This window comes from Cercospora beticola, chromosome 7 (assembly GCF_033473495.1).
Source record: "Cercospora beticola chromosome 7, complete sequence".
Classification (NCBI taxonomy): domain Eukaryota; kingdom Fungi; phylum Ascomycota; class Dothideomycetes; order Mycosphaerellales; family Mycosphaerellaceae; genus Cercospora; species Cercospora beticola.
The window spans coordinates 623,361-650,146 of record NC_088941.1 but is presented as its reverse complement, the minus strand read 5'-3'; the positions used below and the strand labels follow the sequence as shown (position 1 = coordinate 650,146).

The window sequence follows — 26,786 nt, the reverse complement described above, 5'->3', positions numbered from 1 at the left end:
AGCATCACGCCCCTCTCGAGTCGCCTTCGTCGGAAGTGCGGTCCCGCCATGTTACTGACCCGGAAATGCGACGGAAAAGAGCCACCTCTGGGCTACGGACGGCTCGGTCGACATTGCACACATCATAGATATGCGTGCAGAGCACTTGATGTTCAGTGTTATGCAGTCTTCTCTCTGAGATTGTGAAGAAAGTGGATGTCGGCGTGGTTGTCGCGTGAGACGTTGACAACACAGGCAAGTCTGTTTGGGGGAAGCGCATTGGAGGAAATAAATGAAAGCTTCGACCAGGAGATTCCAAAATTGATCGTGCTTGATTAGTCAGCAACCACTGTTGGCGATGTTGCCCTTTTGCAATCTCACGAACAACATCTGTTCAAATGTACTCAATGTCAAAGCTATCGTATTCAAGACCTGCTCCAGATCATCCTGGAGAACCCTACAGCAGCTCGATGGCTGGCTGAACCCTCCACCTGATGGCTTATGAGCTCACTCACTGGACCAGCGTATTATTCAAGACCTGCCAGTACCTGCACAATGTTTTCGGACAGACTTTCGGATCAATGAAGGGTACCCAAGCTCGTCAAATATAGCGCTGAGCCGTGCGCGAGGTCACTGTGTGACAAGTCTGTGTGTCCTGCAGTTCTTGCCAGTCTGTAGCCTCTGGAAAGCGTGCTGCAGGCAGTAGTTCGTGAAACTCGCCCCTGAACCCAAGACAAACGCAGCGGCCATCATGCGCCAGAGGTATTGGCCTTAGTATCATGATTTTACCGCGTGCGCCATGCTTCACTTCTCTGATTTGTGCAGGAATTTCCTCATATGAGCTTGAGTCTCCTTTCCACCGTCCACAAACGTGTCCCTCATTGCATCCACGCCTGCAAGAATACCTTCCTGTACTGTACACTGCTCCCACAAGGCGACGAGCTTTTTCTGTCGTCGCATGTTTTCCGGCGGCATATCGACGATTTTCTTGACCCACTCATCGACCACGCTGTCCAATTCGGCCTCGTCTTGGACTACCTCCTCCACAAGTCCCCATTCTCGAGCCTTGTCCGCAGAGAGCACCTCAGCAAGATACAAGAGTCGTCTTGTATTGCCCCACCCAATCAGGCCCGGAAGTAAAGCCGTCTGGATTGCACTCGGAAGACCAACCTTCGCTTCAGGCATTGCGAACCTGCTCGTTTTGGACGCGACTCTGAGATCACACGAAGCCATCAGTTGTACGCCCGCCCCGATTGCTAGTCCGTGTACGCGTGCGATGACAGGAACCGGGAGAGCACTGACTGCTGAACAAGCATCCATTGTCCTTGTCACGTATGCTCCCGCCTCTTCCGCTGTAGACAAGCTGCTCACTTCTGACAGTTCCGCTCCTCCCACGAATGCTGGCTTTTTGCTTCCAGAATTGCCTGTGAGAACCACAGCGCGAAGTTTCCCATTTTTGCTCAAGTTCCGGCAGTGTTGAGTCAGTTCTTCGAATAGTCGACTGCTCATGAGGTTCAACTTGTTCGGATCCCCTAGGATGAGTGTTGCGACATGGTGACCTGGTCTATGTTCTTTGACTTCACACAGTATTCTCGGTGGCTCGTTTGCACTTTGCGCACTTCCTTGATTTATGTGATTGTTGACTTGATCAAGTCTTTTGTTTGCGGACGACATGTTCGGTCGCTGGCGATGTGCTGCCGTCGGAGCATCTGCAAGAAGGGACAGCGTTCTTGTACGGCGCAGTCCTGTCAAAAGAGAGCCTCTGAAAATCTGAAAAGTCGGAGTCAGAAGGGATCTGCTGAAAGATCACTTGCGACATGAAAGACCACGTGCGGCACTATTTTCCGTCAACAATAGTCTGCATCGATGAAAGCGAGATTGGGCCATCTGAGCCTGGACATTGCAGGTGTAAAAAATTATATCAAAAATGTTCTCTCAAGGCATTGGGGTGTAAGAGATCGGTTATTGTGACTGCAGCACACTGACGACCGTATCGCAGCTGTGTGGCTTCCTCTCTGCTGCTCAGGTTTAGAGCAGCAGCAGCGCAGCATAGCAGGATAGGATGGGCAGAATGAAAGTGAAGAGATTTGCGTGTGGCTGACTAAAGGATAAGAACGTCCATGGCTTTCATTCAACTTTGGAGGCAAAGTCTTGCTACATAGCACACTGTGCATACTGGTGCATTATTCCTCCGCAGTCAGCCAGCATCGGGCTGCCAAGGCCACGCTGCACAAGTGGTCAAGTCGTTATCCATCAGAAAGAAATAAACACGAAGGCTGTCGGCCTTGGGCCATTCTTGACCTATGCCGAGAACAAGGTCGCGTCACGCTTCTGACCTCCAATAGGGAGCTGCTGGCAGACAGGGCCGAGGCCACCGCCTGGAGCACCGATGGCAACAAGCTGTCCGAGGACAGAGGTTGGGACGTCGGCATAAGCTCGTGCAGAGTAGATGCGGCAGTCATCGTTGTAGTCCATGTAGACGTATCCGTGGAAGGTGACAGGAAGCTGTAGTCAAAGTTAGCATTGTTCAACGATGTTGTGAGTTCAGAGAATATCGTGGACGTACAGGAACAAACTCGCGGGCACCAACTCTGATTTCGACACTGAGCAAAACGGTTCCGTTGTTGAATGCTGGGACGAAGTTAGAAATGTGAATGAACCATTTGGTGAGATACCGGGTTGACATACGGACGATCTCGGTGACGTTCAATTGATTGAAGACTTGTCGGGTTTCGACTACGAATGGTCAGTAAAAGTCTAGTTGTACATTGATGAAGCTTTGTGCTTACCAGCAAATTGGTAGGTACCAGCGCCCGTGGTTGCAACCGGGATAGCACAGCCAAGGCCATTAGGGATGCTGGAGATAGTGTCAGATGCTGTTGGTAGTCGTCCTACGTCGATCGTACTCACATGGTTGTGAGACATGTGCCAGCGCGGTTTGGAGAACCCCACGGGACCTTCTCGAACTCTCGTGCTGAGTTACCAAGGCCTTGAGCGTTGTAGGCTGAACACGCAAGATGTCAGCACGCCATTCCGATGTACTGAGCGGAACTCTTCTTACCAATGGCGACCTGGTTTGAAGATTGGATGCGAATGTCAGTTGGACACAGGGCGGAGGCCGTAGAGGCCAGAAGTGCCAATGAGGCAAAGGAGAAAAGGGAGTGCATATTGATGTTGTTGGAGTGTTTGCGGTATTGTTCTGCTGAGACTTTGCAAGATTCACAACTTCGACTCTGTCACAAACAGGGAGAGACGATCACTGTTTATATAGCCATCTGGTGCACACCAGCACTATTGACCACGCGTATACCGCATTCGCAGTTTGATAGCGCGGGTGCTTTTTCCGAGGCCTACTGCCACACTGCTAGACGTGCGTGGCTTTGGATGGTCTTTCCAAGATATTGGGATTCTGCAGCCAAGCGGGGAAGTCGCGGTGCTTTCCACTTACAAAATGCTGATCTTCACCTATTCACGCCGTGATGGCTTGCTGGTCTTGCTTTTATGCCTTTTGGTGCGAGCGACTCTGCGTTGAATGGCTGATTTGCAAGCGCTCGATAGGGTGGTAATAAGCGCTCCGCTTCCAAGCTATGGTTAGTCTGGCACGTCGGGGATATCGCTGTTGATCCCATACCCTTGGCGTCAAGCGTCGTGGCGGATCGACAACTCCCGTAAGGTATGTTCTGTGCGATCGACCTTTTCGCACACCGGATACATCTCCAAAGAGAAGCTTGAAGCCTCGTGCTCGGGAGTTTTGTCCGCCCTGTGCGTCGGATTTAAGCAGGGTCTAAATCTTCTGCAGCTTGACGATCGTTGGAATTAGTTTGCGCCGCGTTTGGCCGATCAGGAGGATGGGGAGCCGGTAACGCATATTACTGATCAGGGAATTTCAGTGCTCAGTCTTGCCAGCAGAATAGCTTCGGTACTTCTATGCAACAGCGCATCTGCAAGTGCGATGACCACGATAGATCTCGTTCGCAGGACGATGAATGTTTGGGTCTTATAAGACAGATGAAGTGAGAAAAGGGTGGCACCGTTCAGACTAGTCCCTAAGCAAATGCGGGGAAGGGTCGGCTAAACCCATGTCAGCGGCGAAATGAGAACTCACTGAGTGGTCAAGTCGCAGCTCACGTTGCAGAGGACATGGTTGCACTTCACTTATGACCGGGGCAATATCGTGGCAGCTTTGTCGCCGTCATGGCAGATGCTCAAAGTAATCGTAGCACCGGGAGAAGAGGTAACCCCCGTGCTTCTCAAGCCTGTGTTCGATGTCGCCAGCGTAAGATCAAGGTGAACACCGATGCCCAAAGGCCGGCCACAAGCTGAGAACAACGAACTGACGTTATGTGGTGTAGTGCAATGGTCTTGCGCCGGGCCGGGCATGCGAATCATGTACGTCTCTTCAGGTGTCCTGTACCGTCAGCGAAACGGGCGACGGCAGGAAGTAAGTCTTGCACAAGATGCCATTCACCAAGACATCAGATTGTCTGATCATTGGTAAAGACTGACACGCGATTGTGCAGACACGGATCCCGGGCCCACTTCGACGCTTTGCAGGCTCGGATTCGGCGACTAGAATCTGCCCTCGCCCAGCAAGCACAGCGGCCGGAAGATGAGCCGGAGGAGACCGATCATGCTTTTCCTGCCAATACAGTATCCTCAGGCAACGCTCACGCTCATGCATCATCTCCCATCGACGCGCTTGATGGTAATGACCAGTCGTACCAAGTGACGGATGGTGGCGAAGTCCCATCATTCTACCCGGATGAGGTAGTCATGGAAGATGAGTCCAACATCCTCGTACGACCACGGGTTTCCAGTGTCGCTGCTTTAGCATCCCCGGTGTCTCAACGAGCTCAGACATCTACGTCGCCAGCGAATGTAGTCACTGTTCTGCCTCAGGAGCAAGCTCGTCCGCAATCCCGGCCTCTGGAGCCCTTTGATATGCCCGCCACCCAATTGACACCAGCGAGCGAACAGGACGAGCATCTGGACATGCTTCTGCCCGGCCAATCAAGATTCTATGGTCCTACTTCCCAGCGGTATCTCAAAGACCATGAGTTGTATCCTTTAGAGGATCCCGAGCCTAGGAACACTGCCCGTGGAAGCAATTTGAAACTTGATGCCGCGCCTCGGAAAGACTTTCTGCTTCAGATATTCTTCCGCGCACAGCTCTTGTCCACTTCGGTCGTCAACCAAGCCTCATTCGAAGCTGGACGCGTGTCAGGGGTAAGAGTTCAACGCTACTCCAAGTTTCTGGAAAATGCCGTCCTGGCTTGCGCATCACGTATGTCTACTTCTCAGGACCTACGAAAGTCGGGCACTCAATATGCAGATCGCGCGAAAGAAGAGATTCTCGAAGAAATGAGCAATCCGAACATTGCCTCCCTACAGGGATTCCTTCTCCTTAGTGATTTTGAAGCCACCAGAGGCCGGAACCGCCTAGGTTACATCTATAGTGGCATTGCGTGTCGTTTGGTCTTCGACCTGGGCTTGACTGCGAGCTGTGACGCGCTCGTAGCTGAGGGTAAAATTTCGACATCTGAGGCGTTCGAAAGACACGATCTCCTCCTTGCTACCCATGTCTATGACAAATTGTGGAGCATGTACATGGGACGCCCTAGTGCGATTCCAACTGCTATGGTCGCAGTCGCTCACCAACGCTTAGTTACAGGAGGATGGAAAGGCACTCCTACCGTAGAACACTGGGTTGGCCTTTGCACGGATGTTTCTGAAGCTACCGAGCTATTGTTGACTACATCAGATCTGGAACCCACCACTCTCGACAGGCTCAGAGCGCTAGACAGACGCCTCAAGCAGCGTTTTGACAGTTTACCAGAGGACTTGACAGCGACTGACTTGGACCGTGCGTTCGATCTTTCGCCATCTGCGTATGCTCTAAATATTCAGTTTCACGGGGCACAAATTGTGTCTAGGGGGCTTTTGAAGAAAGCCAGCGAATCTATCAGAAGAGATTCTCAGGCCTCGGTCAGGGCTGCTGATCAGCGCGAAAGCTCTAAGATGCATCAACCTTGCCAGGAGATGCTAGGCAACGCTATCGCGATCGCTCGACTGGTATCCACATATCACGACACCTATGGCGTGGAAAACATTGTCACTGTCATGCTCGACAACATGTACGTTGCATCGGCAGTGCTGGTTTCGCACGTTCTACACAACCACAACTCGCAATCACAAGGTATCGAAGTTTCTCCTCGTTCATGGTTGGAAACATTGCGTAGCATTCTTCACTCAGCTCGAGTGCACTACCCAGTTGCCACTAGAATGTGTTGGACTCTATCCAAGACTGTTCAAGGAACAATTCTGTCGGGCATGTACGACGACTTGTTGACAGACAATGTCCGCTTCGTGCGCAACGGGAATGTGGTACCCGGGACAAATCATTTGACATCAGCTATGGGCCCCGGCACGTTCCATGGACATACCCCGAGACTCGAAGCTGCTACCTGTACCTTTGACAACGACCCGATGCTAGGTAACATATTTGCTGACGAGCTGACCATGGACGCCGAAGGAAATCTGATGGACTGGCTAGCTCTTGGTCTCGAGACTGACAGGAATGCGAATCCTGGTTCATGACAGCGCCTCCAACCTCAAACCCCTTGAACAGGATCCAACGACTTCGCATGGTTTCATCGAGCCATATCGTAAAGTCATGCTATACATGGGCTACTATTTGAATGAATGCAAGAGCTTATCACTTCTGCTCAGAAGAAGCAACAGCAAAGTGACTGAGGTCAGTCTAGTGCTGAACTCATCACTTCTGCGGAATTCCGGTCCTCCATGTTGCGCCAACCTCATTCTCGCCCCAACCATACTTGCCGCTGTCCTTGGTTGTGGTCCTCCGCATATCCCGACGATACTGAGTCGTGTAAGAGCCGGTAGCAGTAGCTTTATGAAGCACACCAGTGTTGTCCCAAAGAACAAGGTCGCCATTGTTCTTCCAGTGTACAGTGTGCTGAAAGAGCATTGTCAGTCAGTTATCCGAATTGATGGTCGGGGATCACATGAGAGACTCACAACATATTTGTCCTGTGTCAGATGGTCCCAGAGCTTGTCGAAGATAGGTTGACTCTCTTCCTGAGTCTTGCCATCCAGGTGATGCGCATAGGTAGTCAAATACAAATTCTTTCGCCCGTCGCCTTCGTGTGGATACACCAGCTTGTAACGCGCCATCGGGTGATCCAAAGGTTCGAGATTCTTGAAGAACTCAGGGCTTGCGAGCTTGCGATTGTGGAAGAGCGAGTTGTTCGTGATCATTGGCTCAATCTCATCTTTCGTTTCCTGGGGTAAGTCGGCATACGCAGTGCGCGAATCGATGTATTTTGTTTCACCGCCAGTCCCTGGTGGTGGAAGCTCAACGGCACGCAGCATTGAGTATTTAGCTCGCTGCGGGTCATATGCCATATCGGCATGCCAGATGAAGTTGCCCTTGTTGCCTTCCCTGCGAGCCGGGTCTGCATCAGTCACGATTTCTCCTTTGTCGTCCAAGTTCGAGACGTCAAAGATCTCTGGTGTTTCGGGGAACCGCATCACTCTGCCAGCCTTGATATGAGCTTTGACGTCCATGAGGTCGCCAAGCTGTTTCGAGAAGCGGATATGCTCGTCATTGTTCAAGTTGGCCTCGCGAAAGATTAACACGCCATATTTATCAGCCCCGGCTTTGATCTCGTCAAGAATAGATTCTGGAACCGGGAGATCCCATTTCATTCCCTCGACTTCGGCTGCAAATGTGTCATGCACCTGCTTGAACGAGAGCTGGGCGTCTGATGTACGAGAAGGCATGATGGTGGAATATAGATAGTTATAGTATTGTTTGTGAGCGTGTATAGAGCAGACTTCGATTAAGACCTACGTGCAAGCTATGTCCTGAAGATACGTGTGACGCAATCTTGTTACCCCTCGGATCGACGGGTGCCCTGAGTGAAATGTTACAGCCCGGGAACCCGTCGGATAAATTTTCCGAGCAACCACTACGCCCTTCAGTCTGCGGTATGGCATCAAAGGCGTTGCAAGCAAGGATACGTATCTGTCGCATTACCCATTCTGGAACTCATCACTTGACCAGCGAGCTGCATGAGAGTAGTCCTGCACTTATTGCAGGCTTTGGTAGCGACCCTCAGCAGCACAACGACAGACTGGCGTTCGACAGAGTGATATAAGGGGGACCGAACATCGTCTCACGGACGGCGACATTGAGGATAAGCCCTTTTGTTGGGTCATGTCGCCTAGGGTAGAGTCTTGTTTCTACTGCGAATGATATACTAGAACACACGTGCCACGACTCATGCCCTCCAGCTTGATATCAAAGCTCTGACCGTGGTGCGGAGGCCTTTCGAGCTCTGTCCACGCCAGATCTTGCCTTGGCTAGATCAGCATTATATCCACCAAGTATTGCTCCGTAATCAAATGTTGACAGTAAGAAGTCCATGCCTTCAGACCCTCGCTTGTACGATGCCTCTTCTCCTATTCCCATACAACCGACAACTTTGCCGTGTTTCTTCGCAGCTTTGGTGATTTTGTCCAAAGCGGCCAAGAACTCAGGCTCCTCTCCATCAATTGCTGGCTCCAGATCGATCGACAGTCTAAGATCTGCTGGGCCAATGAAAACCCCATCAACACCGTCCAATCTAAGGATTTCGTCACAGTTTTCCAGCCCTTGCTTTGATTCAATCATAGGAATGATAGCTATTTCACCGCGTCGTGCCCTCTGGAAGTATTCCCCAGGCCCAGCATATGACGATGCGGCGTTGCCTCCTGCAGCGAAAGGGGCGTAGAGGGGTCCGAAGCTTCGCCTGCCACGGGGCGGATATAGTGAACGATCAAGAATGGCCTCCATCTCGGTAGCTGAGTTGACCATGGGAATAACGATACCAGAGCAGCCACTGTCTAGAGCCCATTTGATCCATGCAAGATCGTGGGATGGTATGCGGATCAAGGCATGCTTCACGGATGTGGTCGCCACTGACATAAAACCGTGGACCATCTGCGTGACTATGTCGAATGTCAAAGGTGCGTGTTCGGCATCGATCATGATGAAGTCTGTCCCCGAAGTCGCCGTGACTTGCGCGATCATGGGCGATGCCAACGTCAAGACCGTTCCCAAGGCGGGAGAAGACGCCGGTAGTGACTTCAACCGAGCTACGAACGATGGATTTGACGAAGGAGACGACATTGTGTATGGTAAGGTGGTTGTCTCAAGATTAGGAACTTCAAGCAGTGTTCACTATGATAGCCTCAAAGATCAAACTGCTAAAATTACGATGGCGGAGTGGAGTGTTCAGCGCGCCAAACCGGTGCATCTTTGTATCGGCTCTTGTTTCCGACCCCACTTTAGAACTATCAAAGCACTCAAGCTGCTTCGACAAGCTTGCATCAACAGAACAAATTGGATTCACAAGTCACAAGTAATTGAATATGTCTTACGAAACACGACTTTTTATTGACGGGCAGTACGTCGACGCATCGTCGCCTGAGAGGCTCAGTGTCCGCAACCCCGACAACGACGATCTGGTCACGGATCAGATACAGGTGGCCACTCAACAGGATGTTGACAACGCAGTTGCAGCTGCTAAGAAAGCTTTCCCAAAATGGAGAATGACTGCTTCGACAACACGACGCAACATGATGCTCAAGTTCGCAGATATCCTCGAGGCAGAGAGTGAAGAGCTAGGCAGGCTGGAGTCTATCTGCATGGGTCAACCCATGACACTCGCAAAAGCCTTCGTACAAGGAGCTGTGGAATATTGGCGGTACTATGCGGGCTTCTGTGGCAAGGTAGCCGGCGAGAGCTTCCCACCAGACGAAGATGGCACCTACAAGATCGTGCAATACGAGCCCCTCGGTGTCTGCGCTGGTATCAACGCATGGAACGGCACACATATTCTCGCAGCGTGGAAGATGGCACCTGCGTTGGCTACAGGCAACACGTTTGTCATCAAGGCCTCTGAGAAATCTCCTCTGGCCCTTGCAAGGTATGGCGAACTCCTCACCAAAGCAGGAATCCCTGCAGGAGTCGTCAACATCGTGTCTGGTGGTGGTGCCGTGGGAGCAATGCTGGCTTCCCACACGGACGTATCAAAGATTGCCTTCACTGGTTCGGCACCCGCTGGTCGTGCTGTAGCCGTTGCTGCAGCGAAGTCCAACTTCAAGAAAGTGTCTCTCGAACTTGGCGGAAAGTCACCGGCCCTCGTATTCGATGATGCAGACCTAGAGAACGCCGTGCAGCAGAACTCTGTGAACTTCCTGATGAACAGCGGCCAAGTCTGCTTTGCTGCTACCCGCGTCTTGGTACAGGAAAACATCGCTCCCAAGTTCATTGAAGCTATTAAGGGTGCCTTTGAAAAGGCGGGCGAGTCGATGGGCGACCCTTCGAAATCCGAGACAGTCTTCGGACCCCTAGCTGATCAAGCACAATTCGACCGGGTCATGGGAATGCTGGACGACGCTCGAGCGAACGGAGTGGAATATTTGACAGGAGGTATCCGCAAAGGCAAGAAGGGATCCTATGTGGAACCGACAGTGATTCTCAACCCCGACGTCAATGCGAAAGTGTTCACCGACGAGATTTTCGGGCCCGTCATAGCATTGAAGACATTCAAGACCGAGGAAGAGGGCATTGCCCTGGCCAACAACACAAGCTATGGTTTGGGATCCACAATCTTCACTACCGATGCCGCACGCGCCCTCCGTGTTGCAGGACAGATCGAGGCTGGAACTGTTGGTATCAACAGCGCTTTCACGACCAGCACAGCAACGCCTTTCGGCGGATGTAAGTGAGAATGTTCCAAAGATCAGAGTGCATTTGCTAACGAATATGTAGTCAAGCAATCTGGTTATGGACGAGAATCGGGTGCTGCAGGTCTCAAGGAGTATCTGCAACCAAAGACAATCCACATCAAGATGTGATATAGCAACAGTATCACACTTAGATAATTTAGCATGAGAAAACTTGACAACAATGATCGTTATGCAGTAGTCAAGCAGCTGTCGGTCATATCAAACCAGTGAACCACGGCATGCTGTGAATCATTCGTTGCCATTTGATGGGAGTTACGTCAGCTCGATCTTGTCTCTCTTTTTTGACCAGCACTGCTATGGGCCAATCGCCGTATGGCCAGTACTTTACAGTTGCTGGACAGCACACAGCGGACCAATTGTTAGGGAGTAATGACGATGACATCGTGACAGCTGCGGCAAATGCTGCGGAAAACATGCCACCTCCAGATCTTCGCTCTCAGTGCAGCACGGGCCGCGTCTCCGCACCTATGTCCTATACCACTATTGACATACAGCATCAATTCGTTATTGGAGAGGAAAATGGCAAACACGAATGGCACAGAAGTTCCCTGGGACCAAAAACCCAAGTCATACGGCTGGAAGACTACTAATGATCGCGGGTACACAATCAAAGAGGACTGCTCAGGCCAACATCGGCCCATAAGGGTGATTTGTGCTGGTGCCGGTGCCTCTGGGATCTGTCTTGCAAAGTATATCCAGGACGATGCACAAAATGTGGATCTGGTCATATACGAGAAAAATGAGGATATCGGCGGGACTTGGCTAGAGAATCGTTACCCGTGAGTCCACCAATATTTGAACATAAAGACAACTTCCTAATCCAAATTTGATAGAGGTGTGGCATGTGACATTCCCAGTGTCATCTATCAGTACATCTGGAATCCCGAAGTCTGGTCACACTACTATTCTGGTGGAGCAGAAATCCAACAGTACTTCAAGAACACCGTCAAGAATTTTAATCTCGCACATTTCATTAAGCTTCGACATCGTGTCGATCATGCCGAATGGCAAGATGCCGACGGACGCTGGAGAATCACAATTACAGACCTTGCGACTGGGAAGCAGTTCGTCGATGAAGCTGAAGTGTTCGTCAATGCTATGGGATTCTTGAAGTAAGCCTGCCACGGATCACTAATGAAGATCTTACTTATTCCACTCGCAGTGCCTGGCACATGCCAAACATTGACGGCCTTAAAGACTTCAAGGGTGTCATTGCTCACACAGCCAATTACCCCGAGAACCTCACCCTTGAGAAGAAACGAGTTGCCGTTGTCGGCAACGGGTCGAGCGGAATTCAAATCGTTGCTGAGATTCAGCCTTACGTGGATCACCTGTACACTTGGATCCGTTCGCCTACGTGGATGACTCCCGGGTTCGCACAAAAGTGGGCTGGCAAGGACGGGGGCAACTTCAAGTGTGAGTGTGGGCTCGATACTTTCAATACTAATCTTACTTACAATCATGATCAGACACAGAGGAACAAAAGGCCGTTATGCGAGACGACAAGGAACAATATCTCAAATATCGCAAGAACGTGGAGACCGAGATGGTCTCGAGATTTGCAGGGTTCCATCGAAACAGCCCGGAGTCCCGGGGAGCGGGAGACGTAAGTTGGGTTACAGCCCCAGAGAACATCTTCGGAGCTGACAGAGTCTAGTACGCCCGAAAGCAGATGGAAAAGAAGTTGGTCGGTGATCAGAGTCTAGCAGAAGCTCTGATCCCGAAGCAATTTCCTGTTGGATGCAAACGTCCTACGTAAGTCTCGAAAGAACACGTCCCGCAGACTTGACGTTCGCCCTGCCGCTCGCTCACAAGGTTCTAGTCCCGGGACAGGATACATTGAAGCTTTGATTCAACCGAATGTGACTACCTTCACTGGAGGCGGACTGGACCGCATCACAGCCAAGGGATTCTTGTCCCCTGACGGAACAGAGCACGAAGTGGACGTCATAATTTGCGCAGTAAGTTTGCCCAATACTTCGGGTGTAGCTGGAGGCCATACTGACTGAGACAGACCGGCTTTGACACCTCCTGGGTCCCTCGTTTTCCGATCATTGCGAATGGAGTGAATTTGCAGGACCTATATCGAGAAAAGCCAGTTGGCTATCTTGGTGTGGCAGCACCACAAATGCCAAACTACATGACAGTGTATGGCCCCTATGGACCGCTCGGGCAAGGAAGTGCTATGCCAATGATCGATGTCTTCATCAAATACATCCTGCAGATGATTGAGCATATCCAACTCGAGGACGTCAAAAGCGTCACTCCGAAACAGACGGTCATCGATCAATATGCCGAGCATGCAGATCTATTCAACGACAGGACCGTCTGGAATGCGCCTTGCCGAAGCTGGTTCAAAGGCAACAGGATCGAGGGCCGGATTATGCTACACCCTGGGACACGCAACCAGTACATGATGCTCATGCAGAAATGTCGATTCCAGGATTACGATATTGAGTACCGGTCACCGAATATGTGGAATTGGCTAGGAAACGGCTACTCTGCTCGCGATCTCAGCGGCCAAGATCTTACTTGGTTCCTGGGCACAGTGGACGATGAAGACCGACAGGAAGAGTGGGATGTGCCAAGTTTTGCCCCTATACCAGTGCCTGAAGCTGTAACTAATTTGCCAGATACTTGAGAGTTATGATCGAAGGTTGTACCTGAGCATTAGGGAATTCGATATCGCAGTCTTTGTACATTAATCGCATTCCTGTGTGAGATGAGAAGCAAGTGAGCTTTTGTGCAACAGATGAGGCTACTGAATATGATTGACCAGAATCATGTATTATTCCATGCGAAGTCCTCTTACTGACCAGCTCGGACTCGTCGTGGCAAGAGCTTGTGTGATGCATGTACGAAACGGAAGTCGGCTGCCGAGACCGCAACGTCTGGAAAATGCTGCCAAGGTGTGTTTTCCGTAGCGGTTGTGCCCCGCTGCATCTCCAATCACATGGCGACGCGTCAAGTGATCAGAGACATCAGAGCCAGCCATGCTTGAAGCGTGAATATTCTTCAACAACAATGGCTCCAGTATATTATCGCTCTCGGGAGAAGGATCTCGATATTCCGCAACTGGATCTGCTTACGCTCCTATTCGGTAAGTCAATCAAGAGATAGCTCTTGACATGGTGACAATATGTCTGACTCTAGTCGTAACAGAATCCACCGTATGTCTCGCAAAAGAAGACACAAAGGTACACGTTGAGGCAGCCAACCCACACAACTTTGTTACCAAGTCCGATGCCCGCGATCTGGTGAAACGTGTCGCATATGCTCTTCGAGAACAGTTCGATGTTGGCAGACATGCTCCAGGCAAGGACGTCGTGCTTTCGATCTGCAATGGAAGTGTGTTCCTGCCCAATCTCTTCTATGCCGTGCTGGCAGCAGGTGGTATCTTCAGCTCGGCGAGCACCTCTTTCACAGCGCCAGAGATTGCTCGCCAGATTGACGACGGTGGTGCAAGCGTGTTAGTTTGCTCAGCAGATTGTCTCGAAGTCACAATAGCTGCAGCAAAGCTATCCGGTATCGCCGCGCAGCGTATAATTGTGCTGGACAATGACCGCCCTGGTCGCTTCAGATTATTGCAAGCTGATAACAGCCGCGATGTGCTGGCAGCGTGCAAAGGCCAGAAGCTGAACTGGCCCCGGATAGAAGACCCAAAGATACTCGCGTCGCAGACAATAGCCCTGTTGTACTCATCTGGCACTACAGGGTTGCCTAAAGGCGTGCGCATCGCTCACCAAGGTCTGGTGGCGAATTTGGTCGTGACCATGCATGTAGCTCGGTTAGTTGTTTTGTCAGCAAGCATTTGTTTGAGTCCATTGCTAACCACTCTGTGCAGTAAGTTCAAGAAGCGAGATCCCACATTTCGCTTTGATACCATCGCCCACCTACCCATGGGGATTGCAGGCATCGACATGTATTCTACAAATCCATTCTACATGGGCGGCACAACGTACTGGATGCCGAAGTACGAATTCCATGCCTTCATAGAATATCACCGACGGTACAGGCCTGGTTTCCAGTTCACGGTGCCTCCGGTGTGGCTACGTATTGCCAAGTCCGCTGAAGTCACAGACCATTTCGACGGCCTGAGAGTGGCCACGACGGGTTCTGCCCCGCTAGGCTATGCAACTGCTCAGCAAGTGCGGCAGAAGCTCGGTAGGGGAAATGCGCTCATGACACAGACCTACGGCACGACAGAGACGAGCGGCTCGGTATGCTCCCAGGACTACCATATTGTGGATGAGACGTGGAGTGTCGGCGACCTTTGTCCGAATACGACGGCACGTCTTGTGGACGAACAGGATCAAGACGTGCCACCCAATGAGCCTGGCGAGCTACTGCTTGCAGGACCAATTCTTTCCCAGGGGTATCACAATCGTCCGGATATCAACAAAGACGCCTTCCTTGACGGCTTCTACCGAACTGGAGACATCGCCACTATCATCAACAATCGTGTGTATATCGTGGATCGCAAAAAAGAGTTGATCAAGTACAAGGCTATGCAGATAGCGCCTGCAGAACTTGAGGCACTCTTGATCTCACATCCGAAAATCGCAGATGCGGCCGTCATTGGCGTCTGGGACGCGGCCCAGCAGACCGAGGTGCCCAGAGCGTATGTGGTGCATGCTGTTGGGGCTTCAAACATCACCGAGAAGGAGGTGCGAGACTTCGTTAAAAACAATCTGGCTCCATACAAACAGCTTCGTGGCGGGGTGGTCTTCTTGCCTGAGATTCCGAAGAGCATGTCCGGGAAGATTCTGAGGAAAGAATTGAGGGCTGCGGCTGAGCCTGCTCCCCGGCCAAAGCTATAGTGCTTCGCAAGGCCAGACTTGAAAGACGATGTGTATGACCAACGTATTCCGTTTCGATGCCGGAGCAGCCTCAAGGAAACTCCTGCAAAGCTTGAAGGTCCGTCGATCTGGTTATCATTTTGGCTGCGATAGACCGTCCCTTTCTTGAGGATTGTGATTCTTGCTCATACCTCTGGGCGTGGAAAAGTGTAACAAGACTTTTGTTGGTTATCCAGAGCGCAGAGAAAAAGTGGAAACGTCCAACCTTTGTTGCAGCCTCAGGCATCAAGTGCAACCTGCAAACTGTGCCACCCACCTTCCACGTTTGATGAACAACCTGCATCAAACTGTACAAATCAAAAGTCGGCCTCTGCTAGTCACTAGCTTGGCGCGAGACAAGAGTATCGGACGCGTCAAGACTAGTCTCGGGTGCAGTAGCTGCTCGTAGCTCTCATGGCAGACGCGTTCGAGATATGTTCCTGCGGAGGTCCATACGCCTCTGCTCACACCTCTTCTCGGCAAGTATCCATTCCCTATGTACCAATAAGCACAATTTGTCTGTACCAGGCTACCATGTCATCACAGTCTATGTCATGGCAATATTCTAGGGTCAGCCGGTAAGTCGATCGTGCATGCTCGTGGCCGGCAATGTCATTCCGAGAGCGGCTCCTTTTCCCGCAACCTTTGTCAGCATTGACCTATTGCGGACCCGGTGGTCTTGTGGACACCACAGCAAGCCATCGCAGACGCGTGAAGACGCCTGGAGTACTACCGAATCTGTCGCAGACATGGGGCTCAACAAAAGCGAAGTGGAGAAGCACAACTCTCGGACCTCTTGCTGGGTCATAATTCAAGGGAAGGTCTATGATCTCACCGAATTCTTGGACTTCCACCCTGGCGGTGCGAGCAGCATTCTTCGCTATGGAGGGAAAGACGCAACTGAAGAGTACGAATTGATCCATCCTCCCGCAACCATTGATACACTCCCCAAAGAGAAGCATCTGGGAGAGTACGATGTTTCCGAGGATAGCCAGGATGCAGCGAATGCCCCGAGTTCACCACCTAAGGAAACAAATGGCCTCCCTCCCTTGACAACTCTCCAGAATTTGGGAGACTTCAGAAGCACAGCCCAGAAGTTCTTGTCACAGAAAGCATGGATATACTACAGCTCTGCAGCCGATTCTTTACAGTCCGATGCAATAAACCGCAAGGACTGGACTAAAATACATTTTCGGCCACGAACTCTTCGTCGCGTAGACAAAATAAGCACAAAGACTCGAATCATGGCGCATGACAGTGCGCTTCCCGTCTTCATTGCACCAGCCGCTCTGGCCAAGCTGGGACACGAGGATGGTGAACTGTGTTTGGGACGAGGCGCTGTGAAATGGAACATTCCATATTGTTGTAGCACATACAGCTCTGTTCCTCACGTCGAAATCGCCAAATGTATGGCCACGGAGACCAACGAACGGGGCGCGCTTCTGTTTCAATTATACGTGCCGATCGACAAGTTTGGTGCCAAAAAGCTCATCAAAGAAGCTCGAAGGCTCCGATGCAAGGCACTGGTTGTAACGATCGATTCGGCTGTAATAGGCAAACGGGAAGAAGACGATCGTCTCAAGGCACAGCTCGATTATGACGCAGGCATTGAACCTGCAGATCCGGCAACTACAGCGGTAGGATCCAATCCACCAGTGCTCAGGGGTGCTCATTCAAGCACTCTCGAATGGGAAGACCTGAAGTGGATCCGCGAGACATGGGACAATGCAGGACCTCTCGTGCTGAAGGGAGTTCAGTCAGTCGAGGATGCCATGCTAGCGGCTGAAGCCGGCGTAGATGCCATCTACTTGAGCAATCACGGTGGCAGACAGCTCGACTATGCTCCAAGCTCGATCAAAACATTGCTGGAGATTCGCAAGTTCTGTCCGAGCATCCTGAGCAAACTAGATGTATATCTCGACGGGGGTGTCACCCGTGGCTCGGACGTCGTCAAAGCGTTGTGCTTGGGAGCAAAAGCCGTTGGCCTGGGGCGTACGTTCATGTACTCTCTCAGTGGCTACGGAACTGCAGGCGTTGATCGTGCTATCCGGAGTAAGTCACGGTGAGAATATCAAGCAGTCGAACCGCGCTAATCAAAATTTCAGTCCTGGACGACGAAATCCAGACCACGATGCGCCTTCTGGGCGTCACAGCTCTTGATCAGCTGAGCCCCGCCTACATCAACACATCCATCCTGTTGAATGAGTTGAGCCAAGATGTCGACTTGCCTGTTCCGCAGCCCTCGAGCAAACTATAGCCAGTATCCATCCCGAGGCAGGCCTTTTCCGATTCGGCCCGTTTGCCCGGCGCAGGGCTAGCCATTCACCTTTCGTCGTGCTGGAACACTCATCCTGCTATCTGAGACCTGGTCTGCATTTCAGGAGCAATCGTGAACACGGGTCGGTGCCTCCATCTTGATGATACAATTGCGAGGCCATGGCATCACCACTAGACCCATCACAAGCCGCTCTTCCCAAGCGCTCTGAGCTGCCCAGTTTGCCCAATGCTCCTGCCGGAGCGGCATGGCTATGGGGAAAAGATGATGAGGTTCGTTGAAAACACCTCGTCAAGCACAGGCGACTCTAATATAATATTTGCAACCATAGCTCGGTCGCTTGAACATGCTCACGACAGACCGCAAGCTTGCGGCGGCCAAGCTTATTCGCACAGGCGAGACAATCAACTTGGAGTGAGTCAGCAAATATGTGTGCAATCGTTACCATCAATTGCCATGGGACTGACACGATCAGTCTTCGGTCCGATCTGCCTAGTCCTCCGGTCTTTGGTCGAGAGCCGTTCCAGCATGAGATCAAAAAGCTCAACGGTGGCCAAGGCAATGATGACTTGTTCCACATGAATACGCAGAGTGGTTCTCAGGTAATGCGAGCTCACCTCCAGTCTGATGGGCGATGAGGAAATGTTGACATTTGTTTGCAGTGGGACGGCTATCGCCATGTCGCGACTAAACAAAACGACAAATGGATTTTCTACAATGGAGTGAGGCTACTTGATGACCGTAAAAGGCGTGTCTGGATGCTAATGGTATGTAGATCACACAAGAGGACATCGAAAGTCCCCAAAGGAGCGGTGGGATGCAGTCCTGGGCAGAGCACGGTGTGGTAGGCCGTGCTGTTCTCCTTGATGTGTGGAGTCATCTGGGAAAGTCATACGACCCATTCACCACGCGTCCGATCACTCTAGAGGAACTCAAATCTTGTGCGGACGCTCAGGGAGTGCAATTCCAGTACGGCGATATACTGATAATACGTTCCGGCTGGCTTGATGCATACACCGGGATGAGCTCAGCAGCCCGCCAAGCACTTGGAGATGTCAAGGATTACGCCCATGAATTTGTGGGCGTCGAACAGACGAGCGAAATGCTCGACTTTCTCCATGACAACTACTTCAGCGCCGTGGCCGGTGATACTCCCGGTTTCGAAGCTTGGCCACCAAAGCCTCCTCACGTCTTGCACGCTCATCTGCTACCGCTTTGGGGCCTTCCAATTGGAGAGATGTGGGATCTTGAGCAACTGGCCGAAACTTGTAAAAAGTACAAACAGTACGCGTTTTTCTTTTCGAGCTCTCCGTCGAACGTTCCAGGTAAGTCTGGCCAGATTGTCGTTGTCTCGTCTTGAGCCATTGCTGATATGAACTTTTTGCCAGGTGGTGTCGGAAGCCATCCTAACGCGATGGCAATCTTCTAATTTCGAAGCGGACGGGTGCCTAAAAAGCAGACGCATAGGCTGGAAGACAAGATCTTCTCGCGACGTATTTGGCGTGGCTTCTCATTCGTACGACTGGCCGACGTAGAGACATAGAGGCACACTTATTCTAGAACACTACCAGATCAATTGCAACTTGTGAACGCTTAGAGAGTGCAGTAATTGGTCAAAATGGCTTGAAACATCTCAAATAGGATGGAGCTCCACCCTTCATCTATTGTATGCGCGAGAGCCATAATTACTGCGCGCTCGCGTAGTTGAGACTCTGTGGCCAGACAAAATTTTGTGTTCCATGCATCACTTTACTCCTGCTCAACTGGCCCAGGAGAGAGCGGCAATGATATCCGTAAAGTTCTCTCTGGATCCGTGCTTGAATCCGTAAAGCAGAAGCATTGGACGACTGCCAACGCAGAAGTCCACGTAAGGACAAGTCATGAGCTTCCCTGGTGTTGCTGTGATTATCGGCTCAGCCTCTGGTTAGTCCATCTCCTGGGTTGGGTGTAGAGAATACCAGCCAAGGACCGCCCCTGCATATACTAATCTGGTTCAGGTATTGGACGTGCCACAGCCATACGATATGCAAGTCGAGGATGCAGACGAATTGTGATAGGCGACGCGAATCCTGTTGCTCTGGCCGAGACAAAAAGTCTCATTCAAGATGTGTCCAGAGATGTAGACGTAATGAGCTTATCATGTGGTTCGACTTCAGCTGTCCCTTCGCCTCGCGGACTGGATTATGCTAATATCTGGTCAACAGATACTACTTCGGAAGCGTCAGTCGACAGTTTTATCGGTCAAGCAGTTGCCACATTTGGTCGCATAGACTATGCCTGTAATGTGCCCGGCGTACTCTTACCCAGCGTTCCTGGTCATTCTGGGGTCGACTTTGACAAGCATTTCGCCGTTACTGCAAGAGGTACTCGAATTTGTCAGCAAATTGAATTGCTTCAGATGGCCAAACAGGAGCCTTTTCGAGCAGATGACGACTTATATCCACAGCGCGGCTCGATTGTCAATATACTCTCCGTACGCGAGGTTCAAAGCTTCGACAACATGCCTTCAGATTTCACCCGCCTTACCAAGGCAGACGCTTTAAGAGTCGCCAAAGAATATATCCGCATCAACACCATCTGTCCTGGCTTGATTCGCACTGCATTGCTAGGGGAGCTGGACGAAGACAAGGGCGAGCCGGCAATGGAAGATCTCGTATCGAAGATGGCCGTCGGTCGAATTGGACTCCCCGAAGAGGTGGCTGAAGCTGCCTTGTTCTTGACATCAGGGAAAGCAAGTCTGATCACAGCAACAATTTTGGCTGTTGATGGAGGTATGCAGGAGCTTTGCTCCAACTAGCATCGCAATACCACCTGATACTGTATCAGGCGTGATTGATGCATACATGTATGCTATGTGACTTGTATCTACGATGGTGTGATCTTTTCTCACAAGCATCAGGTAGCTGCGGGAGTAGGGAAGTCATTCACCCTGTTCTTCCTGTCATGCACCCTGAAGTCCTCATCTGCATCCCCTCGGAAATCGGAGAACACTGTCTCAAGTACTTCCGCATTCATATACGGCGACAGATCTCCGCCTTCGACTTGATCTTTCGTGAAGCCCAAACCCATGAAGGCGAACATATTCTGCGAGTGCTCGTACTTGATCACAAAGTCTTCATAACGTGGGGATGCAATCATCTCGCAGTAGTGTAGACTACTCCCCGGCCAGATAGAGTGGACACGACCAGTTTCGTTGTTTTTGTACCAGCTACGGCACGTTCGATCTGCCCATGCACTTCCAGCGACCCAAGCTTGCGTGTGCTTGTTGAACTGGTCGGTTACATCTTGCTTGGGATCGAATGAATGAATGCTCTCGCGTTGCATTTTCTTGACCAGTTGAACGATATAAGCGCCCACGGTTTGCAATGGGCCCATCACTGATCCGTTGGCAACGGGAAAAGTCGGACCTTGGAACATAAAGTAGTTGGGAAAGTCGGGGACCATCATGCCTGATGAAGTAAATCGTTAGTGCTCTGAAATTCTCAGACTGTAAGAAAGCTTACCCATGTATCCTTCTGGAACCTCAGCCCACTTCTTGGAAAGTAAGAGTCCGTTGCGCCCTTTTAAGCTATACTTCGGGACATAGCTGGTATCGAAACCAGTTGCGCAAATGAGAGTATCAACTTCAACCTCTGATCCCAAAGTATCGATCACAGTATTGCCCCTTACTTCAGCAACAGCAGATCGATGGACTGTCACGTTTGGCTTCTGGACTGCCCTCATGAATGGATTTCCTGGGGTCAATCGACGACAACCGAGTGGGAAACTAGGGGTCAACAAGTCATAGAGCTTCTCGTCCTGGATGAACTCCCTCATACGGGACGCAACATGTGCTTTGGCAGCCTTGGCTTCCGCGCTATTCGGCATCAAGGCTTTGATACCGGCACCTTGGTTCAGCCCGCCTTCGATCTCTTTGGCGGTCGATAGCAGGTCAGCGGGATTAGTTCGTAGATTTTGGCGCACTGACTCCTCGTCTGAGTAAAATCGTTAGCCTTCTACAACAGAAAGTGGTTGCAAGCCTCTCACAATCTGTGTTTTCTCCACCGTGACCTGCTAGCTCTGCGAACCAGACAGGAGACCTGATATACACATCCAACGACTTAGCCTTTTCTTGCATGCTCGGGACCACCTGGATAGACGAAGCGCCGGAACCAAGCACAGCAACTCGATCGTTGGCCCATTCTTTCTCCGTATACTCGTCGGGCCATCTTGCAGTATGGATTAGTTTTCCTTTGAAATCGTGCAGGCCTTTCACTTCTTCTGGCCACTTCCATGAATTCAAGAGCCCGTTAGCTCCAATCAAGAAGTCACATTTCTCCGTCAGACGAGCTCCAGTCAGCAGATCTCGGATCACCACGAACCATTTCCCCTCTTCTTCAATCCATTCGGCGTGCTCCACAGCATTATTAAAGCGCATGAACTTTCGTAAATCGAAGCACTGGACAACCCGCGTAAGGTATCGAAAGATATCGTCGGAGCCACTGAGGTACGCTGGCCAGTCGGCATTTAATGCAAAAGCGTATGTGTAGGCGTGCGAGGGCACATCACAAGCACATCCTGGGTAGCGATTCTGCAAACATTGCAAGCCATGTCAGCATAAGAAGGCGGTCTAGGTGTAAGTACGGGCAAAGGCGGAATAGCTCAGACGTATTTACCTCTAGCCATGTGCCACCAATCTAAATTTGACACGCTATCAGCATTCGATCGACTGGTGACAATCAGAGGATTCATACATCACCATTCTTTTCATAGATGACGTGCTCAACATTTTTGCAGTCACGTTGAAGCAGGTAAGCCATCAGTATCCCTGAAATGCCAGCTCCTACTGTCACAATCTTGACAGGACGGTCATCCTCGGCGTTCAAGATGCGATCAGGTACAGTATAGTCCCCCAGACTATGTCCAAGGCGATAGCCATATTTTCCACCTGGGGCATTCTCGTCTATGCCGTCGTTATCGATTTTAACATGGACCACCATTTCGAATGCGATGAAAGAAGTCCGGTCTGATTTTCCGACGAGCAACAACGAACAAAGATGGAGTATTCACTCTTAGTACTTACGAAAGCGAATGTGGTCAAGACTAAAGGTCATCATTACAACAGCTCATGTCTTAGAGAGCTCTTGCGGAAAAGAAACCCAGACGCCCCTCATATCTCGAGATGACGTTGAAGCCATCGAGCTGTCATCTGGTGACAGCTGACTGAGTGCCAAGGGGCGCAGCGGTCTAGGCAAGAACAGGGTCCTGCTTGACAGGAGATCGTTCTTCTCGGCCGATATTTCCGCTCTACCGCCGGCTTCCTTGAGAACCGATCCACTGCCTTAATCTATGTCGTTGTCCGACTAGCATAGCAATGCAGATGTAAACACCATGTTGTCTGTTGCGAGGAGATCCGCCTGGCGACTTACCAGCACTCGTGGCTTCGCCACAGCCTCTAATGGCGGCCTTTCCGTCAAGCCAATTTCAGGAAGCATTGGCGCCGAAATCCACGGAGTAAATCTCGCAACCCTGGACAAATCTACAGCTGACGAAATTCGAAAAGTCTGGCTGAAACACAAAGTGGTCTTCTTCCGCGACCAGCCGCTTACACAAGAGCAATTCCTGGGTTTTGGAGCTCACTTCGGATCACCAGTGCCATACCCGTTCGTCAAAGGTGTTGATAGTTTCCCGGAAATTATCCAAGTTCTCAAGAAAGAAGATGAGAAGAACAACTTTGGCGGAATATGGCACTCAGACACGACATATCTGGAGGAGCCGCCAATGGCAACAATGCTCCGTGCAGATGAGTTGCCACCTTTTGGAGGAGATACGCTTTTCGCAAATCAAGTTGCGGCGTATAATGCTCTGTCAGATGGACTCAAAGCGGTTCTCCAGAATCTGATCTGCGTCAACACTTCGGCCAAAGCAGATGTCACCAAGACGCGAGAAGATCGGGTGAAAGGATCAGGCCAGAAAGTGGAGGACCTGGTATCATATCATCCAGCCGTGCGGACGCATCCTGAGACCGGCGAGAAGAGCCTCTACATGAATGTTGCACACACCGAGCGATTCGATGGATGGACGACAGAAGAGAGTGCGCCTCTCCTGAACTTTTTGCATCAACATCAAGTCCGTCCAGAGTTCACATGTCGCTTTCAGTGGGGCGTGGGCAGCTTGGCTATGTGGGACAACAGAGCAGCATTGCACAACCCGATCAATGACTATCATGGTTTCCGGAGGAGCATGTACCGTATCACGTTGGCGGGAGACAAGCCTGTATGATTACTGTAAAATTTAGCTAGGGCAGATCTCTGCACATGATTCATAGTGTAGCACAACATTCTCTGCAAACTGTACCCTAGACTCCTCAGCAGACTGTCGCAAAAGATAGTAATCTCGCTCTTGCTGTGATCTGGTCGGATGATCGTATCCGTGGCTGATCGGCACATGTCGGTTTCGGCACAACAAGCTCTTCTTTTCGTCCTTTGACCAAACTCTCGCTGGCAACATCGAGGTCACTACTGCCTTCACGTGCAAGCACTTTACCCATGCCAATCATGTCGACAATGCGGCTGGAAAGCATTAATTCCCAAGTAAGGTCCACAAGCAATGGCCTTGAAACAATGTGGGTGTATGCGAGAAGTCGCACGAGACACAGGAACTAACGATTCAAGCAGAAAACAACAACACCCAGACGATGTCGTGATCACACTGGCCATTCGAACACCCTTATGCAAGTCCAAACGTGGAGGCCTCAAGGATACTCTGCTAGATGATCTGGTCTTCAAAACACTGGAGCAAGTCATCGCGCAGAGCAAACTAGATCCAAGCCAGGTCAACGACATCTGCCTGGGAAACGTCAGAGATGCGAAAGCCTCTTATTACGTCCGAGCAGCGGCACTTGCTGCAGGCTTTCCACCAACGACATGTGCCTCGCACGCATCTCGTTTCTGCTCTTCGGGGTTGACGGCCACGCAGCATGTCGCGAATGAGATCATCACAGGCACGATTGACATCGGAGTCGCCATTGGGGCTGAAGCTCTTTCCACGGAATACACTCGCTTGGACCGAGACTTCGTTGAACCGATCATGTCCGGAAGTCAACATGCAGCAGATTGCATGATGCCAATGGGAGGGACTGCTGAGATCGTGGCCCAAGAATTTAACGTGACTCGTGAACAGCAAGACCATTATGCTGCCGAGTCCTATCATCGCGCAGAACAAGCACAGCAGAATGGATGGTTTGACGACGAGATCGTGCCGATTCGGGTAACATTGAACGGGAAACAGGAGACTATTTCTAAGGACGACTGTCTTCGATCTGGAGTTACGCCTGAGAAGCTCTCTAAACTTCCGCCATCATTTCCTGACTATGGCCCAACGACTCATGCAGGTAATGCGAGCCAGATCACGGATGGAGCGGCTGCCATCATTCTCATGAAGCGCTCGAAGGCACTTGAGCTTGGTCAACCAATTCTTGCAAAGTAAGTTCAACGACACTCTATCTCTTGAGAAGGGTATACCTAATCCAGACGTCTAGATACATCGGAACAAGTCTAGCTGGCTTGCCTCCTCGAATCATGGGCATCGGACCAACCTACGCAATCCCAAAACTTCTTGAACGCTTCGGCATCGCGCTCGACGACGTAGATGTGCTGGAAATCAACGAGGCATTTGCTTCCATGGCAGTCTACTGCCGCGATCAATTGAAACTTGACTGGAGTAAAATGAACCCTCGTGGAGGAGCCATTGCACTCGGTCATCCATTTGGCTGCACAGGAGTGAGACAAATCGTCACAGGCCTGAGTGAATGCCGGAGAAGGAAGCAGCAGATTCTGGTGACTAGCATGTGCCTGGGCACTGGCATGGGCATGGCTGGTTTGTTCGTGAACGAGCAATATTGAAAGTTGTAGTAATGCTACCATGTAGACTCATTGAAATGCTGTTCACATGCGATTGCATAATCAAGGACCACAAAAATCGAATTCGTGAAAGAGAGAGAATATCAACGTCAAGTTTGCAAATGAGCTCGTAAAAGTTGCCCTGGATCAGCAAATATTCATAGCTATTCATTCGATCAATGTCGTCGCTACTTCTTCGCCTCATCCTCCTTCATAACCCTCTCAATAGCAGCATGATACCGATCAATCCCTCCGGGCCCACTAGCAACCATCAAATCCGGCGCAATATCCACCCCCTTGGGCAAATCATACTCAATCTTCCTCCTAAACAGCGTCTTCCCCTCCCCAACATTCGGTTCAAAAAAATACGAAATCGTCGTCGTACCCTCAACACCAGGACTATCTCCTTTACCCTCAGCATGTGCTCCAATCCCATTGACTTGTTGAAACACCCATTTAAGCGGACGCATCGCAGTAATCAAAGTCCAAGTTGCGACATAGGTGTTTTCTTTGAGGGGCACGGCTTCGGTCCATTGGTCTCCGAACTTGAGAGGGAGTTGGAGTTGTGCGTTGTTGTGCAGGCCGCCGCTGCCTTGGTATGTTCGGCCCCAGTTTGCAGGGTTGGAGACGAAGTCGTAGATTTCTTCTGCGGGGCGGGAGAAGACGGTTTCGGATTCGATTGTTATGCGGCCCATGATGAATTCGGTTGTTTCACTGGCGATATCCTACTACAGCTTGAGTCTGATGTCGTTTGACGTGTTTACAATAGCATGTGAACATTAGCTATAAGCTCTTGGTGGCACAACGTCATCCTGCGTGCCGGAGGACACGGCCGATGGAAGCGGACTTGGTTTTCCGATTGAAGCTTCTCCTTATTTCCGCTCACGCGCTGCACAGTTCGACGGCCGTGCAGCCTCGTTGCCTCGACATCTTGACTGCAGAGCCTAGATGCAGGCTGTCAAGATCTTGTTGTGAGCCTCGAAAGCACTGCGGCAT

General features: G+C 50.9%; 15 protein-coding genes across 15 annotated transcripts; 9 read left to right on the top strand and 6 right to left on the bottom strand.

Annotated features, from left to right (window-relative positions):
- Window positions 1-783: 783 nt before the first annotated feature.
- Window positions 784-1,653, bottom strand: RHO25_010524 (uncharacterized protein; the record flags this gene model as incomplete). The annotated part of the gene is made up of 1 exon (XM_023602570.1): window positions 784-1,653. One exon carries the CDS (start codon window positions 1,651-1,653, stop codon window positions 784-786), a length of 870 nt encoding a protein of 289 aa, XP_023451304.1.
- Window positions 1,654-2,280: 627 nt separating this feature from the next.
- RHO25_010523 (uncharacterized protein) lies at window positions 2,281-3,146 on the bottom strand (the record flags this gene model as incomplete). The annotated part of the gene is made up of 6 exons (XM_023602571.1): window positions 2,281-2,484; window positions 2,546-2,610; window positions 2,668-2,715; window positions 2,769-2,836; window positions 2,890-2,983; window positions 3,041-3,146. The coding sequence occupies 6 exons, from the start codon at window positions 3,144-3,146 to the stop codon at window positions 2,281-2,283; spliced, it is 585 nt and encodes a 194-aa protein (XP_023451303.1).
- Window positions 3,147-4,180: 1,034 nt separating this feature from the next.
- RHO25_010522 (uncharacterized protein) lies at window positions 4,181-6,576 on the top strand (the record flags this gene model as incomplete). The annotated part of the gene is made up of 3 exons (XM_023602572.1): window positions 4,181-4,255; window positions 4,332-4,420; window positions 4,500-6,576. The coding sequence occupies 3 exons, from the start codon at window positions 4,181-4,183 to the stop codon at window positions 6,574-6,576; spliced, it is 2,241 nt and encodes a 746-aa protein (XP_023450829.1).
- A 178-nt stretch (window positions 6,577-6,754) lies between these two features.
- On the bottom strand, window positions 6,755-7,782 carry RHO25_010521 (uncharacterized protein; the record flags this gene model as incomplete). The annotated part of the gene is made up of 2 exons (XM_023602573.1): window positions 6,755-6,955; window positions 7,018-7,782. The coding sequence occupies 2 exons, from the start codon at window positions 7,780-7,782 to the stop codon at window positions 6,755-6,757; spliced, it is 966 nt and encodes a 321-aa protein (XP_023450830.1).
- Window positions 7,783-8,302: 520 nt separating this feature from the next.
- RHO25_010520 (uncharacterized protein) lies at window positions 8,303-9,172 on the bottom strand (the record flags this gene model as incomplete). The annotated part of the gene is made up of 1 exon (XM_023602574.2): window positions 8,303-9,172. One exon carries the CDS (start codon window positions 9,170-9,172, stop codon window positions 8,303-8,305), a length of 870 nt encoding a protein of 289 aa, XP_023450813.2.
- A 242-nt stretch (window positions 9,173-9,414) lies between these two features.
- RHO25_010519 (uncharacterized protein) lies at window positions 9,415-10,905 on the top strand (the record flags this gene model as incomplete). The annotated part of the gene is made up of 2 exons (XM_023602575.1): window positions 9,415-10,768; window positions 10,820-10,905. 2 exons carry the CDS (start codon window positions 9,415-9,417, stop codon window positions 10,903-10,905), a joined length of 1,440 nt encoding a protein of 479 aa, XP_023450828.1.
- Window positions 10,906-11,316: 411 nt separating this feature from the next.
- Window positions 11,317-13,438, top strand: RHO25_010518 (uncharacterized protein; the record flags this gene model as incomplete). The annotated part of the gene is made up of 7 exons (XM_023602576.1): window positions 11,317-11,576; window positions 11,631-11,909; window positions 11,960-12,213; window positions 12,267-12,403; window positions 12,455-12,552; window positions 12,620-12,758; window positions 12,812-13,438. The coding sequence occupies 7 exons, from the start codon at window positions 11,317-11,319 to the stop codon at window positions 13,436-13,438; spliced, it is 1,794 nt and encodes a 597-aa protein (XP_023450826.1).
- A 383-nt stretch (window positions 13,439-13,821) lies between these two features.
- RHO25_010517 (uncharacterized protein) lies at window positions 13,822-15,617 on the top strand (the record flags this gene model as incomplete). Its single annotated transcript, XM_023602577.1, has 3 exons — window positions 13,822-13,897; window positions 13,951-14,584; window positions 14,642-15,617. The coding sequence occupies 3 exons, from the start codon at window positions 13,822-13,824 to the stop codon at window positions 15,615-15,617; spliced, it is 1,686 nt and encodes a 561-aa protein (XP_023450827.1).
- Window positions 15,618-16,384: 767 nt separating this feature from the next.
- Window positions 16,385-17,892, top strand: RHO25_010516 (uncharacterized protein; the record flags this gene model as incomplete). Its single annotated transcript, XM_023602578.1, has 2 exons — window positions 16,385-17,687; window positions 17,741-17,892. The coding sequence occupies 2 exons, from the start codon at window positions 16,385-16,387 to the stop codon at window positions 17,890-17,892; spliced, it is 1,455 nt and encodes a 484-aa protein (XP_023450824.1).
- A 179-nt stretch (window positions 17,893-18,071) lies between these two features.
- On the top strand, window positions 18,072-19,339 carry RHO25_010515 (uncharacterized protein; the record flags this gene model as incomplete). Its single annotated transcript, XM_023602579.1, has 6 exons — window positions 18,072-18,182; window positions 18,242-18,324; window positions 18,386-18,512; window positions 18,573-18,632; window positions 18,686-19,235; window positions 19,299-19,339. The coding sequence occupies 6 exons, from the start codon at window positions 18,072-18,074 to the stop codon at window positions 19,337-19,339; spliced, it is 972 nt and encodes a 323-aa protein (XP_023450825.1).
- Window positions 19,340-20,410: 1,071 nt separating this feature from the next.
- On the top strand, window positions 20,411-20,768 carry RHO25_010514 (uncharacterized protein; the record flags this gene model as incomplete). The annotated part of the gene is made up of 2 exons (XM_065603299.1): window positions 20,411-20,681; window positions 20,737-20,768. 2 exons carry the CDS (start codon window positions 20,411-20,413, stop codon window positions 20,766-20,768), a joined length of 303 nt encoding a protein of 100 aa, XP_065459371.1.
- A 37-nt stretch (window positions 20,769-20,805) lies between these two features.
- On the bottom strand, window positions 20,806-22,889 carry RHO25_010513 (uncharacterized protein; the record flags this gene model as incomplete). The annotated part of the gene is made up of 5 exons (XM_023602580.1): window positions 20,806-21,359; window positions 21,414-21,884; window positions 21,937-22,480; window positions 22,566-22,586; window positions 22,644-22,889. 5 exons carry the CDS (start codon window positions 22,887-22,889, stop codon window positions 20,806-20,808), a joined length of 1,836 nt encoding a protein of 611 aa, XP_023450831.1.
- A 391-nt stretch (window positions 22,890-23,280) lies between these two features.
- RHO25_010512 (uncharacterized protein) lies at window positions 23,281-24,171 on the top strand (the record flags this gene model as incomplete). Its single annotated transcript, XM_023602581.1, has 1 exon — window positions 23,281-24,171. One exon carries the CDS (start codon window positions 23,281-23,283, stop codon window positions 24,169-24,171), a length of 891 nt encoding a protein of 296 aa, XP_023450832.1.
- A 275-nt stretch (window positions 24,172-24,446) lies between these two features.
- RHO25_010511 (uncharacterized protein) lies at window positions 24,447-25,793 on the top strand (the record flags this gene model as incomplete). The annotated part of the gene is made up of 3 exons (XM_023602582.1): window positions 24,447-24,514; window positions 24,567-25,373; window positions 25,430-25,793. 3 exons carry the CDS (start codon window positions 24,447-24,449, stop codon window positions 25,791-25,793), a joined length of 1,239 nt encoding a protein of 412 aa, XP_023451567.1.
- Window positions 25,794-25,978: 185 nt separating this feature from the next.
- RHO25_010510 (uncharacterized protein) lies at window positions 25,979-26,485 on the bottom strand (the record flags this gene model as incomplete). The annotated part of the gene is made up of 1 exon (XM_023602583.1): window positions 25,979-26,485. The coding sequence occupies one exon, from the start codon at window positions 26,483-26,485 to the stop codon at window positions 25,979-25,981; it is 507 nt and encodes a 168-aa protein (XP_023451568.1).
- Window positions 26,486-26,786: the final 301 nt, after the last annotated feature.